This window comes from Lissotriton vulgaris, chromosome 7 (assembly GCF_964263255.1).
Source record: "Lissotriton vulgaris chromosome 7, aLisVul1.2, whole genome shotgun sequence".
NCBI classification, from domain to species: domain Eukaryota; kingdom Metazoa; phylum Chordata; class Amphibia; order Caudata; family Salamandridae; genus Lissotriton; species Lissotriton vulgaris.
In genome coordinates, this window is record NC_141695.1 from 1,701,411,236 (window position 1) to 1,701,426,386 (window position 15,151).

At 44.2% G+C, this 15,151-nt stretch overlaps 1 protein-coding gene across 1 annotated transcript in view; it reads right to left on the reverse strand.

Annotated features, from left to right (window-relative positions):
• Positions 1 to 242: 242 nt before the first annotated feature.
• Positions 243 to 15,151, reverse strand: part of LOC147706353 (solute carrier organic anion transporter family member 4A1-like) — a 345,292-nt gene continuing 330,383 nt past the window's right edge. Inside the window, exons 10-11 of the mRNA XM_086932845.1 lie at positions 8,335 to 8,483; positions 243 to 2,733 (exon numbers count right to left, since the gene is read on the reverse strand). Coding sequence (XP_086788971.1) covers positions 2,602 to 2,733; positions 8,335 to 8,483 — 281 coding nt within the window. The 3' untranslated portion in view covers positions 243 to 2,601. The remainder of the gene's footprint in view (positions 2,734 to 8,334; positions 8,484 to 15,151) is intronic.

The following is a 15,151-nucleotide window of genomic DNA, read 5'->3' on the forward strand; positions in this document are numbered from 1 at the left end:
AAAAAATAAAAAAAATATATATATATATATCTTCGTGGAGGAAGTTGGATGGTTATATATATATATATATATATATATATATATATATATATATATATATATATATATATATATATATATATATATATATATATATATATATATATATATATATAGCTCTGTGGGGATGTCCAACAATTAAACCGCACACGAACGTAGGGCAGCTTCATCAATGCTCCATCGCTATATATATATTTTTTTTTTTAAAAACACATCCACATTAGTGCTTTCTACTTCCGCAAGAGAGGTGCCTGGCTGTGTGCACCGTAAGCACCTGTCTGTTTACGTCAATTACCCTGCAGGGCTCATTACTGCCACATCGCTGCGGCCTGCTTGTTTTTGTTATCGTCCCCAGTGTAGACCCTGTCTGATTCATTCACCGCAGTGCTTGTTGCTAGCGTTTACTCGGAGCTTTGTAAAGAGTAGGTGGCACTGCTGTGGGCGAGAGAAAGGAAGAAAAAGAGTACGTGAGAGTGAGGACGAAACAGGGTTGGAGAGAGAGAGCGCGAGAGATTCCGTGAAGAAGGGAAGTGAGAGCAGCTGAGATCGGTGATCTCATTAAGATCCTGGAATAAATATGTGGAGTTTGCGCCAGCACTCACGCATCAATACCCGGGGCCTGCGCCGACAGACGGGGGTCTATACCTGGCAAATGAGACTCAGGGACTGTTTATTTTCCCCTTTAAACTGTTGCAAAAGGCACAGCAGAGCAGAAGAAAGAGAAGCACGGGCTGTGTAAACTCATAGGGGAAACCATACTGACTCCATGTTTGGGGTAACCTATTTGACTCTTGGAAGTGGAACCGAATATCTGTGCACAAAGCAGACAATGAACACTTACAAAGCAGCAGAACGGACTACGCTTGAGTAAAACGTGTGTTCATGAGGAGGAAGTCGATGAGCAGCAGACCGGCCTGGCACCCCGCTCACAGTATTTTCCCAGTCGCTGCCCTAAAACTGTTGACAACAGTACGTTAAATAGCTGTTCTATGCATGTACAAAACCACATTTACGTAATAGTAATCGCAAAAAGTTGCCTCAAAGAATAAATAAAACTGAAAAAGGAATATATGAAAAAATATAGTGGCTTCCTGTATAAACTACTATTAAACATAGTAGTAGTAAATCTAGCGCTTGTCGAAGCCTACCCGCTGTCCTTCTGTGCCACATTTTCTGTGACTTTATACAAAAGTGTGCTTTGGGGTAAACCTGTATCGGTTCCAGTTGTAGCAATTAGTATAAATAACTCGCATAATATGTTTTTCTAGCTAACCAAAGAAATGATTATTTCTGATATAAATAAAACTTGCATAGATCAGTGTCATTGATGTGAGAGCAGGGTATAAGTGGTTGCCACGAGGTGTCCTTACAGTGAATTTGAGTGAGAGTGTATTCACAAGTTTGATGTTAGCTCTGGAACCAGATAGCCCTGGGTCGAAAACATGTAGTAGCTTGTATTGAAAGTGAACTGAACATGGAGACAGTTCCTTGTCAAGCACTGGGCCATTAAAAACCACATTCATCTACCAGTAAATAACATTTTCCTCATCCACACTTACCCATGTTACCAGGTAATATATACATGCAGTACTGACTGAATTAGTACATGGCGCTCTGTAAATTATTTAAAATTATGGAGGCCATTAAACCTGACCAGGGGGCAGAAGGCTTCTGTCTGAATGTGCTAATGTCATTTAAGGACAATAGAGTTTAAAATCAAATAAATAATAAACAGCCACAAAAGGCAAAAATGTTGTCTGCTGACTCCATAGGACATCCTGAAGTTTGAATGTATGTGCCACTCAAACAAGCAATGTCTACGGAAAGTGGTCTCCAAATTGTATGAAAAACACATTTTAAAATTCGTGCCCAGAAGGCCTTGTGCACATTGCATCTTGGCCTCCCTGGTAGGGAGCAGTAAGGATGCATAGGTGGGAAGATGAAGGCCCCTTCTGACTCACGGTTTGAAGTGCCTGGTGAGGTGACGTCATCCAAGAATGTACACACCTCCTTGTGTTTGGGCAAGGCTGGCACTTGTCCTATAAATAAACTCTTTACGTCTACGAACTCATTGTTGATTGTATGGGGGGAATCAGGTTCACAAATAAGATCAGTTAAACGGAGACAGCGCAATCAATATCTACTTCCCTTTTGCTTCTTACTACCGAAGCGCACAGTTCTAAACATCCTTCTTGTTATTACTCGTGCAAGCAGTTTCTAAGTAAAAAAAAAAGAGATCAAAAACAATACAATCTGAAGGTGTGTAAAAATGAACACATGTTTGTGCTATTCCTGGTTGTTCCAGGTGTGTCCTGTATTGAAAAACGAAGCTTGTTTTCCGGATTTGACACATACTGAAATCATGTGTATGGAAAGCCCTTGTTTTACTGGTGAAAAGCAGCAGCAACGGTTGTGAAGTGATCCATGTAAGGAAGAGCCCACCTGGACCCTTGGGAATGTGGGTACCACGTTAGAAAGATCTCAGCTTCTCAAGCACGGATGTGGCGAACAACAGCACCAGTTTACAGTAACGTGACCCACAAAGCACGGGGCCTGGGGATGTCAAATGGCGCAATCTGTATCGCTCTTGACCGGTGAGGGCGACTCATCTGATGTACCCGAGCTGCTCAGAGGGGTTTCTGGCGGTGGCTTGTAAAGAATACAGGCTAGGAGAAAGAACAACGATCCCATTACCTGCAGAAAGCAACGAGAAAAAATGTCAATGAAAATGTTAAATGATACATATTGGCTCACCCAAAATATAAAAACAAAGAACTCAAAACAATAGAAGAGATTTTAGGTTGGTAAAAGAAGGGAGACTGGAGAATCTTTGTTAAAGGTTAAAGAACTCTCAAGTGGCTCTTCGAGTACATTTATAGAAAATGACACCATATAAACTAGAAATGAAAGTTTTCCTCAGTGCTATCCTCTCAAAAAAGATGTAATTATCTGAAATTTGGTTGGTAAATGGCACATTCATTCAGAGGATAGAAATGCGTAAATCTTCCTTCAATTGAACTGACGACATTTACAAACGCTCAACATTTGCATCTTCCCATGAGCAGTTGTGCAACGTTCTACTACTCAGACCAGACATCAAACCCTATCCATGAGGCAGGATGACTGGGTGAATGAATAAATGTGATATTCCACAATGCTGAATTTTAAGATTCTGCTATTTTCAGAAGATGTTCAAATGATGTATTCTCAACACCTTCCAAAACGCCATATGGCTGCCCATGGATTTTAAATTATTTGACAGGACTATGCGGGGCATGGATGTGGCTTTAAATGGCAACAATATCTGCTCTATATTTTGGCGTCTACCTGAGGTAACTTGTTATCCCAAAATAAAGTTACATTACTTCTTGTAAAAAATATAGTCCTTTCTTTAACTAGACGCTTAGATCATTAGGATACTGTGTTCATAACAATTCTTTCCCCTCCCTATATCACTACAATAAGGCACTGCCTCTATATTCAGCTTTTCAAAAGTATACTGGTGCCAGGAACTCAGTTGGAGATGTCAGACACTTGTTAATTGTTGGTAAATTGAACTGAGTTGGTATAGAATGGACAGCGATTTTAGAGGTAAGTGATCCTCCTTTAGTTGTGCAAGCAATGCCGCAGAGACTAAAGAAGGCTCTGGGACAAGCCATACATCCTAATACGGGTCCTCAGCAAACATTCAAATACAGACTGTTTAAGATATCCTGATTTGTAGCCTTCACTGCACAATAACAAAATGAAGACTGTGAACTGCTTAAAAACGATGACACAGCTCTATAACCGTAAGCTGGACCTCTGATAAACTGTACATGGAGATTGTAATCATGAAATTTGGCATTTACAAGCAAAAGGTGCTCTCCGTTAAACTACCAACTGACGTCATAATAAGGGTGGCGATGAGCCGTGGCCTGTTATTGTAGGGAACATCACTAAACATACAAACAAAAGGCCTGACAGTGGTACCCTCAGAGCCACAGGACCTGAGCTGCTATCCCTCTTATATTCTACCCCTTTATACTTCTTGGGGCTTGTGTGCACACTGAAGCTAACCTACCATCACAGTGCAAATCCTCATGGGATCATAGCCATTATAAACATAAGCACAGGTGCACCACACATAAATCACCAAAATTGATAGAACAAATGCATAATCTGTATACAATGTAGATATTATTCAAAAATGTCCTTTTATTCCAATTTCCTTTTGCTTTAAAAAAGTGGTCATATATATCAGTTTTCACAGTGATACAGCCGATGTGTTTTGTCCTACTAGAGGACTTCTTCAGGGCAAAGATAACATAAAATGGTCAATCACAGCAAAGTAGAAGAGTCAGACGAAAAATCAGAACAACAGCCTATTTGTTGTTCCCCATCCAAGTCACGAGTATCCAACTCAATATCAAATGTCTAGGCAGCGTTCTTCACAGTCATGGATATTAATAAAATGCAAAAAGCAAAAGATGTCAATTGTGTCCAATGAAGGGGCACCGTCTGTTACACAAAATAATATGGCAACGAGCGGGGAATACAGCTGGATCGGTTGAAACTGGATTTTAGTATATATCAATCTGCAGAATCCTTATAAAAGAGGGGAAAAATGTCAATAATACCGATATCACCCCAAGGAAGCAAAAGTGTGTATGAACTTGAAGGCCCAGTATTAGTTATGATTGAAACCAGTGAGCGATGCCTCTGCTGTTAGCACTGTCTGTGGAACAGGGTAGAGAAAGGGCTGCCCTTTGGATACATTTTGTGTGTTCCACCACGGCAGAGAGCGATGGGTGGGGCTATCTACCAACACCAGATCGGTCAACTGACCCTGCGACTGGTTCCAGTATTGAAGGGAACGCATGTGAAGTCTTGCGTAGGGAACAATTACAATGCAAGACGCCATCATCCCTAGCAGTTGCATGAATACTCTAGCTGGTAATGATTGGTTGGGCTGAAACTGAGTGAGAAGGGACTGAATATTGTGAATTCTGGCTGTATTGGGAGAGGCTAGAGTTTTCTTGCGCGTCTATCGTGGCTCCCAGATAGGTCTGTGTGTTGGAAGGCTGTGGATGAGCCTTCAAAGCATTCACTGGAAACCCTAGTTGGTGAAGAAAGTGAATAGTGGTTTGAGTGTGTTGGAGACACATTTGGTAAGTGCTGGCTTTCATGAACCAATCGTCCAGGCATGGAAGACGTGAATATGCTGCCTTCTGAGATGGGCTGCGACTACTGCCAGGCATTTGGTAAATACCCTGGGAGCAGTGGTGACTCCAAACGGCAGTACTTTGAATTGGAAATGATGACCTGCAATCATAAATCTGAGGTATTTGCGATGAGCGGGATTAATTAGAAAGTGGAAATATGCATCCTTAAAGTCTAGAGTAGACAAAGACTTGGCTACTCCTGTATCTTTTGTCATTTTTTCCAATGACTTATCTACTTCGGGCCGAAGAGATGCTCCTTGTCCAATGGAATATTTAAAATAGACTGCTGGACTTCAGGTTTGAAACCAGAAATCCTCAACCATGCATGCCTCCTTAATAAAACACTAGTGTTGATCTCTCTAGCGGCGATGAGTTTCCCTTCCTGCACTAAATCTTGAGCTTTCGCTTTTTGCTCATCTGGGCGATATTGGAGCAATTGCTCCATTTCGTCCCAGTGTGCCCTATCATACCTGGGTAGTAGGGCCTGGGTGTTGGCAATGAGCCAATCATTTGCTGCTTGGGCGGCTACTCTTTTACCAGAGGAGTCTAATAGTTTTGACTCTTTATCTGGAGGGGGAGCTTCCCCTGTAGTTTGTGAATTGGCCCGTTTTCGCGCATTAGAGTCAGCCAAAGAGTCTAGTGGTAACTGCCCTTTAATAAAAGATACATTAGAAGGAGCAGGCTTATATTTTTTGCCTATTCTCGGTGTGAGAATACGAGCGCGCACAGGGTCCTTAAAAAATATCATCGGCATGTCTCATCATACCTTTGAGCATAGGTAGAGTCTGGCTAGCCCTTTGTGTGCTATTGAGCATTTCAAATTAGAAATCTACCTCTAGAGATTCCTTCTGTAACTGTACTCCATGATATTCTGCAGCTCTAGCAAGTAATTCTAGACATCCTACATTCTCGTCAGGAGGGGAAGTCTTTGCAGAGTAAAGATCTGGGTCGTTATCTGTGGGTGAATCAGTGTTGTAATCCTTTCAGGGATCTATTGGTAAAATATTGTCCCCCCATCTCTATTATCATCATCATCAGGTGGTAGTGATGGAGAGTTAGTTGGTGTAATGAGCGAATGCTCCAATGGTGGGGAAGGTGATGCAGGGAAATACGGTGGAGGAGAGGGGTTAGTACCTACATTCTTCTGCTTCAAAGGGATATAATAAAGTGTGTCCTCTGACTCAGGTTTGCGTTTCTGAGGCGGTTTAATAAGGACATGTCCTGTATCTGGATTTATATAAAATTCCTTTTGTTTTGGGTTTGATTTGGGTGTTGGGGCTTTAAAGATCGGATCTTGCAGCTTCAGAAGAGCATTTTTTCGGTTTCAGCACGGAGGACTTTGGTGCCGAGGTGGTATGACTTTTTAGCGCGGAAGGTTATGGTTCCGAAGCAGACTTTGATTTCGGTGTCAAGGATTCCAGCTCTGTACCAGTTTTCGGCTTTGAGCCTGAAGGTTTCGGCTTGGTGCCAGACTTTGGCCAACTCAAACCCGAGCCAGAAGGCTTAGCGACGTGTTTCGGTGCCGAGCCGGAGGGAGGGGTGTCAGAAACATCTTCTCGTGCCGACCGCAGCCTGAAGGTGGGGGTGGAACCGAAGCCTTTTGTTTGGGCTGATTTTGATTATGGTGCAAGGGGTGTGCGATACTCACGGGACGTTGACCTTGTGGCAAGTCTTCTTCCATCTCCGAGTCTGAATCCGGAATAGATACACGTTCTTCTTGTTCTTCCTTGGGCTCTTGTGCGTCAAATTCGTGCTCGGATCCTTCACCGAAGATGCCCGGCGTGTATTCGACATTTTGACTCTGCATTTCGCAACGTTGAGCTCGATGATCGCGGAGTGTTTTCTTCGATCGAAACGATCCGCACGTGCCCCAATCCAGTTCGTTGTGCTCCAGAGACAAGCACAAGTTGCACACTTCGTGTGAGTCGGTACGCGGATACTTGGCGTGCCACAGAGGACAGAATTTGAATGAGTTCGTTCCATAGACTGCGGGATGGACCGACACGGTTAGGCAGGTCAGCCTTCCCAAAATTTTCAGATCGAAATAGAGGTTTTTTTCGACGGATGCGATAAGCAGAGAAGTGGGATACGTGTTCGAAAAAATACAGATGCAGCTAGAGTGGATTGCACACTGAGGGTGACTAGAAGAACGGGTTCTCACCAGGCGCAAAATACACGTCTGAACCCGATGGTGGAAAAAAGCAATCTACCAATGGAGTCAATGCCCATGCGCGCTATCTCCAAAAGGAGGGGACACCTTACCTCATGACTGGAAAGACTACTTCGAAGAAAAACAACTTGCAAACATCTGGAACCAACACTAGATGGCAGGAGTATGAAAAGCATGTGATTTACAGCTCACATGCCTCGAACAAAATGTTTTTTTGAAGAGAAAAAGTCTAAAAATGCTGAGCTCAGTGCTCCAGGATCCTGTCAGCATGAGCCGGAAAAAAGATCTGAAGCAACTGCCATCTGCTGAGCACAATGGGATACTGGTGGTCTCTGAGTCCTTAAAGGTACAGTTTTTTTTCTAGCCCGATAATGGCAGCCTATGAGGCTACTCTGTTCTGCCCTCCTTCATCTCTATAATACAAATAAAGGGTTTGTGAGGGAAATTTATGCTGCTGGCAAATCACCTCAAATTGTCTTCATTGACTTTCTATTGGACCTTTGTTGTTTTCACGATGAATAATTTGGCCGTTGTAGCAATAGGTATATAGGCTGCATAATCTGTCTCTGTCTTAAGTGTCTTTGCAGGCTTTCCTCAAAAAAGGCAAAAGTTTACACTATATATTGAAGTGCTCCGGGGTCCCTGCAAATGTGGGCGGGACTATTCAGTGCTTACGACTTTAAATGGATATCCCCTATGAGAGAACATGGCAAACACAATTCAGTGTAACACAGAGACTGCTCCTCAGCAACTGAGGAGCAAAAAAGATAACTGAAGAGGATTAGCATGGCAGAACCATCAAGTAATAGAGGAAATTATTTCATTAGGACTGGATGAGAGGGATAAAGAAGAGAAAAGATAGGTGCTTGTGACCTATGGTTCATTCAAAATGGCTGTGCCACGCTACTCACAATAACTTACCTTGTAAGCAAGTCCCACGATCAGTGTATACTGACTCATGGCTGAGTTTTCATAAATGTAGCAGGAGCCTTGTTCCCCACATTGGTGCTGCCACAGTAAGCAAGAAATGTCAATCAAGGAACCAAAGGCAATGGGTCCTGGAATACCTCCTGCATGCAAGACAGAAGACAATGTGATATCTGGGCTTCTAAAAACGAATAGAAAATCAATACCTTAACCACAGTTTCTGATATTTTTTCCAAGAAGTAAGGAAAAGTTTCTTACCTGTAATCCTAGTTCTCTTCAGAGGGAATCCTCATCAGTAAAAAAAAAAACGGATTTTTCCCAACCACGTGGGGGATCCGGGAGCAGTACTTTGTAAGCTTTTTTATAGACATAAAAACTATGGGTCTCATTTATGAGGCTGTGCGTCACTTTTACGCCACCGGTGCGTCATTTTTTGTGACGCACCAGTGGCGTAAAAAATGCGCCTTGTTGCGCCATATTTACAAAGTGACGCATCTAGGTAGATGCGTCACTTTGTAAACCCCTGCGCCACATTATACCTGTGCCAGGTATAATGTATGCAAGGGGGGCGTATTGACGCAAGGAAGGGTCGTAGAAGTGACGCAGTGAAATCTATGAGATTTCACTGCGTCACTTTTAGGACGCCGTTGCGTCAAAATCTTGCGCCTGCCTCACAGCAGGCGTAAGACTGATGCAGGCCTTTTTACATGGGGCTTGCACCATGTGAAAGGAAGCATTGCTGGAGTTGCGTCACTTTTGTGACACACTCCAGCAATGCACCACTTTTGCGCTTACAGATACGTCAGAAATACTGACGTATCTGTAACTCCTTGCAACATGATGCGTCATACATTAAATATGACGCATCAGGAATGTCGCAAGGAGTGCGCACTGAGAAGTGACGCATCGCTGCTTTCACGCAGCGATGAGTCATTTCTCATAAATGAGGCCCAATAGCTTTTGCAGCCTAAAGAAGGCTAAAAATGGACACATTTCATAAATTGTTTTCATTTTAAAAATATCTTCAATTATACTAAAATAGTCACTACATCTAAAGTGACTAGAAAAATCGCTCTCAAATGTCTTTTGGAAAATGAAGGGAATTCAGGTGAAAGGCACTGTGCCTTTAAGGGCCTCACCCTTTCTCCAGTGACCCATCGTGCCCCTGAGGTTGCAGTTAGGTTAGGAAATGTTTACAAAGATAATAAGATTCAGGGGGAACGTAAGAAACTCAATTTTAACCTCTTGTCCAGGGAGGAGAGAAGGTTGCTAATGACCATGTTGAGGATTCCCCTGGAAGAAAACTAAGATTACAGGTTAGAAATGTTTCCTTCTCTTCCAGGGGATCCCCATTAAGAAATGCGTAAATTACCTGTAACTACAGTTATCCAGTATTGGTATCTTTCATAGATTCACATGCCTGAATCATTTCCCGTCATCTGGATGGGAGTCCCCGGTACATAAGAAAAGTAATGTCTCACTACACATATAAAGAGATAGGCCAAGGGCCTAACATTAGTAACATATCCAGGTCCTTTTGTAAAAAGGACCAAACTCTAGAGAACAACCAATCAGCTATCACCACCCTCTGGAACCTTCCTAGAAGGAGCTCTAGTCACTCGTAAGCACAGTGTTAAGTAGAGGTATCACTGAGAGAACTAGGTGAGCCCTTCCAGGGGAGGTGGGTGGTATTGCATGTGAATCTATTAAAGATACCAATACTGGATAACTGCAGTTACAGGTAAGTAACGCATTTCTTATCCAGTATTAGGGTATCTTTCATAGATTCACAAGCCTGACTCAGAGTAGTAAGCAATGATAAGCACATTTCGGATGGCACAGCATGTACAAGTTCACCAGATAAAAACATATCAATGTGAAAATACCAAACTGCAATCAGAGAATACAGTAGAGAACACAATGTAGAAATGTGCATGTAAAAAGAAAGGATGGTGGGATGAAAAGAAGGCTCACCTCTATTGGAATAGATGATGTAACACCGCCTGTCCCACTGCAGCATCCTTCATGAGTTCCGTATCCAAGCAGTAATGCTTGGCAAATGTATGCAGCGTGTTCCATGTCGCCGCTCTGCAAATGTCTATGATAGGCACCCCTGCAAAAAGTGCCATGGAGGTAGAAATAGCCCTAGTGGAATGGGCATGAACTGTGGAGTGCAAGGGTTGGCCTGCTTGATCCACCGAGAAATACTTTGTTTAGTAAGTGGAAGACCTTTTCTCAGTCGACTGTAAGCCACAAGGAGTTGGTTGGATTTGCGCAACGCCTTTGTCCTGTCAAGGTAGAATTTAAGGCTGCGTTTAAGATCCAGTGAATGCAGAGCTCTTTCTGCAGCCGTTTGAGGATTTGGAAAAAAGGTACGTAAGACAACAGGCTCATTGAGGTGAAAGTCTGATGGGACTTTGGGCACAAATTTGGGATTAGTTCGAAGTAGAACCCTATCATGTTTGAATTGAATAAAAGGGTCTTGAATTGAGAATGCATGAAGCTCGGTTACTCGCCTTGCAGAAGGGCTAGAAGGAGTGCTGTCTTCCAAGAAAGAAACTTGAGATCAGCTTTGTGTATCGACTCAAAAGGGTGTTTCATAAGCTGAGCCAGCACTATGTTGAGTTGCCAAGTTGGAGGTAGAGACTTAACAGGAGGGAAAGTCCTAAACAGACCCTTGAGAAATTGTTTGATCAGTCTACTTGACCAAAGAGAAGGGCCTGCAGAAGATCTCCTGAACCGGGATATTGCAGCCAAGTGAACTTTAATAGAGGCGTGAGCAAGACCTGAAGTCGCCAGATGGAGAAGTTAAGGCAATATTTGTTCTGGAGAAGAAGAGAGAGGGTGTACATTCGCAGACTTACACCCAGCCGCGGTGCGTCCATTGGGGCGTAGGGGCGTAGCCCCACCAGCCACATGGACCCGCATCGCGGCGGCCGCCGCAATCCTTTCAATAAATTACTCTGTACTGTACTCTGTACAGAGTAATTTATTGTAAGAATTGCGAGTCAGCCGCCGGGACACACCCGGAGATTTCGGAATGCGCAAGGGGGGTGGCCTGCTGCAGCTTGAGTGACAGTACACTCAGGCTGCAGCAGACAGACCGTAGTGCGCAAGTGCAAGTTGGGTTCCAACTTTCGCAAGCATGCGCACTACAGTACCCCAGTGGGACCCTGCAGGGACTTCTCTGCCTGCCGTAGCCTGGGTTTGCAAGGGGCGACAGGGCGAGCAGCAAATGTGCCCCCCTAGCCAATCCTGGCGCTGCATGCAGCGCCAGGATTGGCTGGTCCACCGTGCAGCATCCATCATTGGATGCCGCGCGTGGGGGTGGCACACCTGGCTCACGTCACGCCGCACCCGGATGCGACGCCTCCATTTCTCCTCGTGGGTCTGCTTTCTTCAGACTGGCATCAACCCCCAGGGAGGAGGCGGCAGGAGAGAGAAGCGGAGGTTAGTCAGAAAGAGGCATGGGTGGAGGGAAAGCTGCCACACACACCCCACTGGCAGCCCTCAAGCACGCCGGCCTCCACCACAAGGTAGATTGGTAGAACTTGTAGTTGTTTATGTCTTTGTTTTTATTGGGGATTGTGCTTGTTTTAGGTTTTAGACCTGGCATACGGCAGCGGAGGGTGGAAGCACGGGCTGGGGTTGAGAGCGGAGGACGGGCAGGGTGTGTGAGCTGGAGAGTCGGAGTCCTCCATGAGAGCCGCCTCCACCGTCTGGGGAAAGCCATGACAGCCAGTTGGAACAGAGAGGGCAGGTGTGGAGGGAAAGCATGGCTGAGCGCTGACAGTGAGAGTCGGTGGTGCTGACATGTTATTACGTATAACAGTCATGCCTGAGCCACTGCCTGACATAGCCATCCCACACAGGCATAGTTAACACCCTCCATGATATACAGCGTATTCAGTTATCTCAGACAGATTTCTATTTCCCCGATTTACTCTCCCAAACCAGCTATTTTTCCCAGCAGTCACCTCATCTTGAATGTTTTACTCGCTCCTTCATTACTTGTTTTCTACTCACTGCAATCCCTTAATCGTGAAATTCATAGGTGACATATCACCCTGCCCCATAAGCGTCCACTTGATTGGACACTCACAATCGTGTCACTTTGCATCTTCTTGTTCCCCACTACTATCACCATGCCTTAACACTTTTCATTCTTTGTCAACCTCTATTGACTCATTTTAAGCATTGGGCCATGTAGTGGGTATGTAAAATTGTGCCACATTTAGAGGTGGCTCTTTGAAATACTCATCCAATAATCCATTAAGCAAAGTTCTGGCTTCTGAAAGTACCGTGTTTTGAATTCATTTCTTATAGTCAGTGAGTTAACGTATAAAATAATCTGTGATCTAACTAAGCATTAAAACGCAAAGTCCCGCCAATTGAAAAAGTTCTGTTGAGTGCAGCGGATGCAATTTAGAATTTTACAATAAAGCTACACGATGCAATATCAGGTTTTATAGTTCTTGTATCTGCTTATATATGACGCTCTGTATTCCAAAACTTTGGCCCTTACAGCCATTATGTCCTTGTGACAACAAGGTCATTATGCGATTACAAAACAATCCTCCCCTCCCCCTAAAACTGAGCCTCATGCAGTCAACTTTTTAATGTTGAAGAACCGATTATGTAGACTTTCCAATTTAACAGAGCACGTTTGATACAGCGACATTTTAGTGACACCTTTATGGAATGTAGGATTATACTGATTTCCTAGAAGCTAAAATAAATCCAGAATGACAAAAAAATATATTAACATTTTTTACCACGGGTATTTATTTTATGTAAGAAATGCGTTACTTAGCTGTAACTGCAGTTATCCAGTATTAGTGTCTTTCATAGATTCACATGCCTGAATCATTCCCCGTCGTCGAGACGGGAGCCTCCGGTATATAAAAAAGTAATGTCCTGTAGACATACATATAAAGGAATAGGCCTAAGGATCTCACCTTAGTGTCCTATCTGCGTCCTTATGTAGGAAGGACCAAAACAGAGTAGGCCCAAGGGTCCCACCTTGGTAGCCTATCTGTGTCCTTTTGTAAAAAGGACCAAAGTAAAGAGAACCAACCAATCAGCTACCACCTCCTTCTAGAACCTTCCTGTCAGGAGCCTCAGTCTCTCAGATTTTCGTACGCACCAAGCTAGTTAGGCTTAAACTTGTTAGAGAGATAGGTGAGTCCTTCCAGGGGAGGCGGGAGGGTGCATGTGAATCTATGAAAGACACTAATACTGGATAACTGCAGTTACAGGTAAGTAACGCATTTCTTATCCAGTATTTGGGTGTCTTTCATAGATTCACATGCCTGAATCAGAGTAGCAAGCAATACATTAAGCACATTCTGTGATGGTACATCATATATGAGTCTGTAGATAATACATATCACTCGACTGCAAATCACCAACATGCAATGTCATGTAGTTTCTAGGAAAAGGAAATGTGCATACCAGTAAAGGATGGGGGGATGTAAGAAGGCTCACCTCACTGGAACAGATGGCGAAGCACTGCTCTGCCCACTGCTGCATCCCTCGTCAGCTCAGTGTCCAAGCAGTAGTGCCTGGTGAAGGTGTGCGGGGACTTCCAGGTCGCCGCTCTACAAATGTCCAGTACCGGTACTCCAGCAAATAGTGCCGCAGACGTGGACATAGCTCTTGTGGAATGAGCTCTGACTTTTGCCTCCAAAGGCTGTCCGGCCTTGTCGTGGCAAAAAGTGATCGCTGAAGAAATCCACCTTGAAATACTTTGTTTCGTCAGGGGCATACCTTTCCTTGGTCTACTAAAGGCAACGAAGAGTTGAGATGACTTTCTGAAGTGTTGTGTCCTGTCAATTTAGAATTTGAGACATCTCTTCAGATCTAATGAGTGCAGTGTTCTTTCAGCTGCAGTAGTTGGGTTTGGAAAGAACGACTTGAGCACCACTGGTTCGTTAAGGTGGCAGTCCGAGGGGACTTTCGGTATAAAGCAGGGGTTAGTTCGTAGAATGACCCTGTCCTCTATGAATTGCAAAAAAGGGTCTTGGATTGAGAGAGCCTGCAGTTCACTGACCCTTCTGGCAGAGGTTAGGGCCAGGAGGAGGGCCGTTTTCCATGAAAGGAATTTGATGTCCGCTTTATGGATGGGTTCGAAGGGGTGCTTCATTAATTGGTGAAGGACCACGTTGAGGTGCCATGACGGAGGGATTGGTCTTGGTCGTGGAAAGGATCTGAATAGACCTTTTAGGAATTGTTTGATAAGTCTGTCCGCCCATAGGGATGGACCCTTGGAAGTTCTTGTGAACCTGGATATCGCTGCTAGATGTACTTTGATGGATGCATGCGCAAGGCCTGATTGCGCTAGATGCAGTAAATATGGTAGCAGCTGCTGTGGAGTGATATGGAAGGGGTGCAGGCCTTCAGCCACACACCAAACACAGAACCGTTTCCATTTTAGTGAGTAAATGCATTCCCGAGGGTTCCTGGTTGGTGAAGCCTGCTTGCGAAGCTTGGGCATTTGGCGTTCTCTCTGGTGGCAAAGAGGTCTATCTGCGGGGTTCCCCACTCCGCGAAGATATATTCCAGCGCCTCCGTATCCAATTCCCATTCGTGGGATGGTGACCTCTCCCTGCTCAGGGCGTCCGCCAAGACGTTGTCCTTGCCCGGAACGTATTCGGCTTTTAGCGTTATTCCATGCTCGAGAAGCTAATTCCAGACTCTCTGCGATTCTCGTGAGAGTGAAAGTGATCGCGTCCCTCCCTGTTTGTTCAGGTAGTGCATCGTCGTGGTGTTGTCTGTCCTGACGAGCACTGGGGAGTTTCGGATGCGTGGA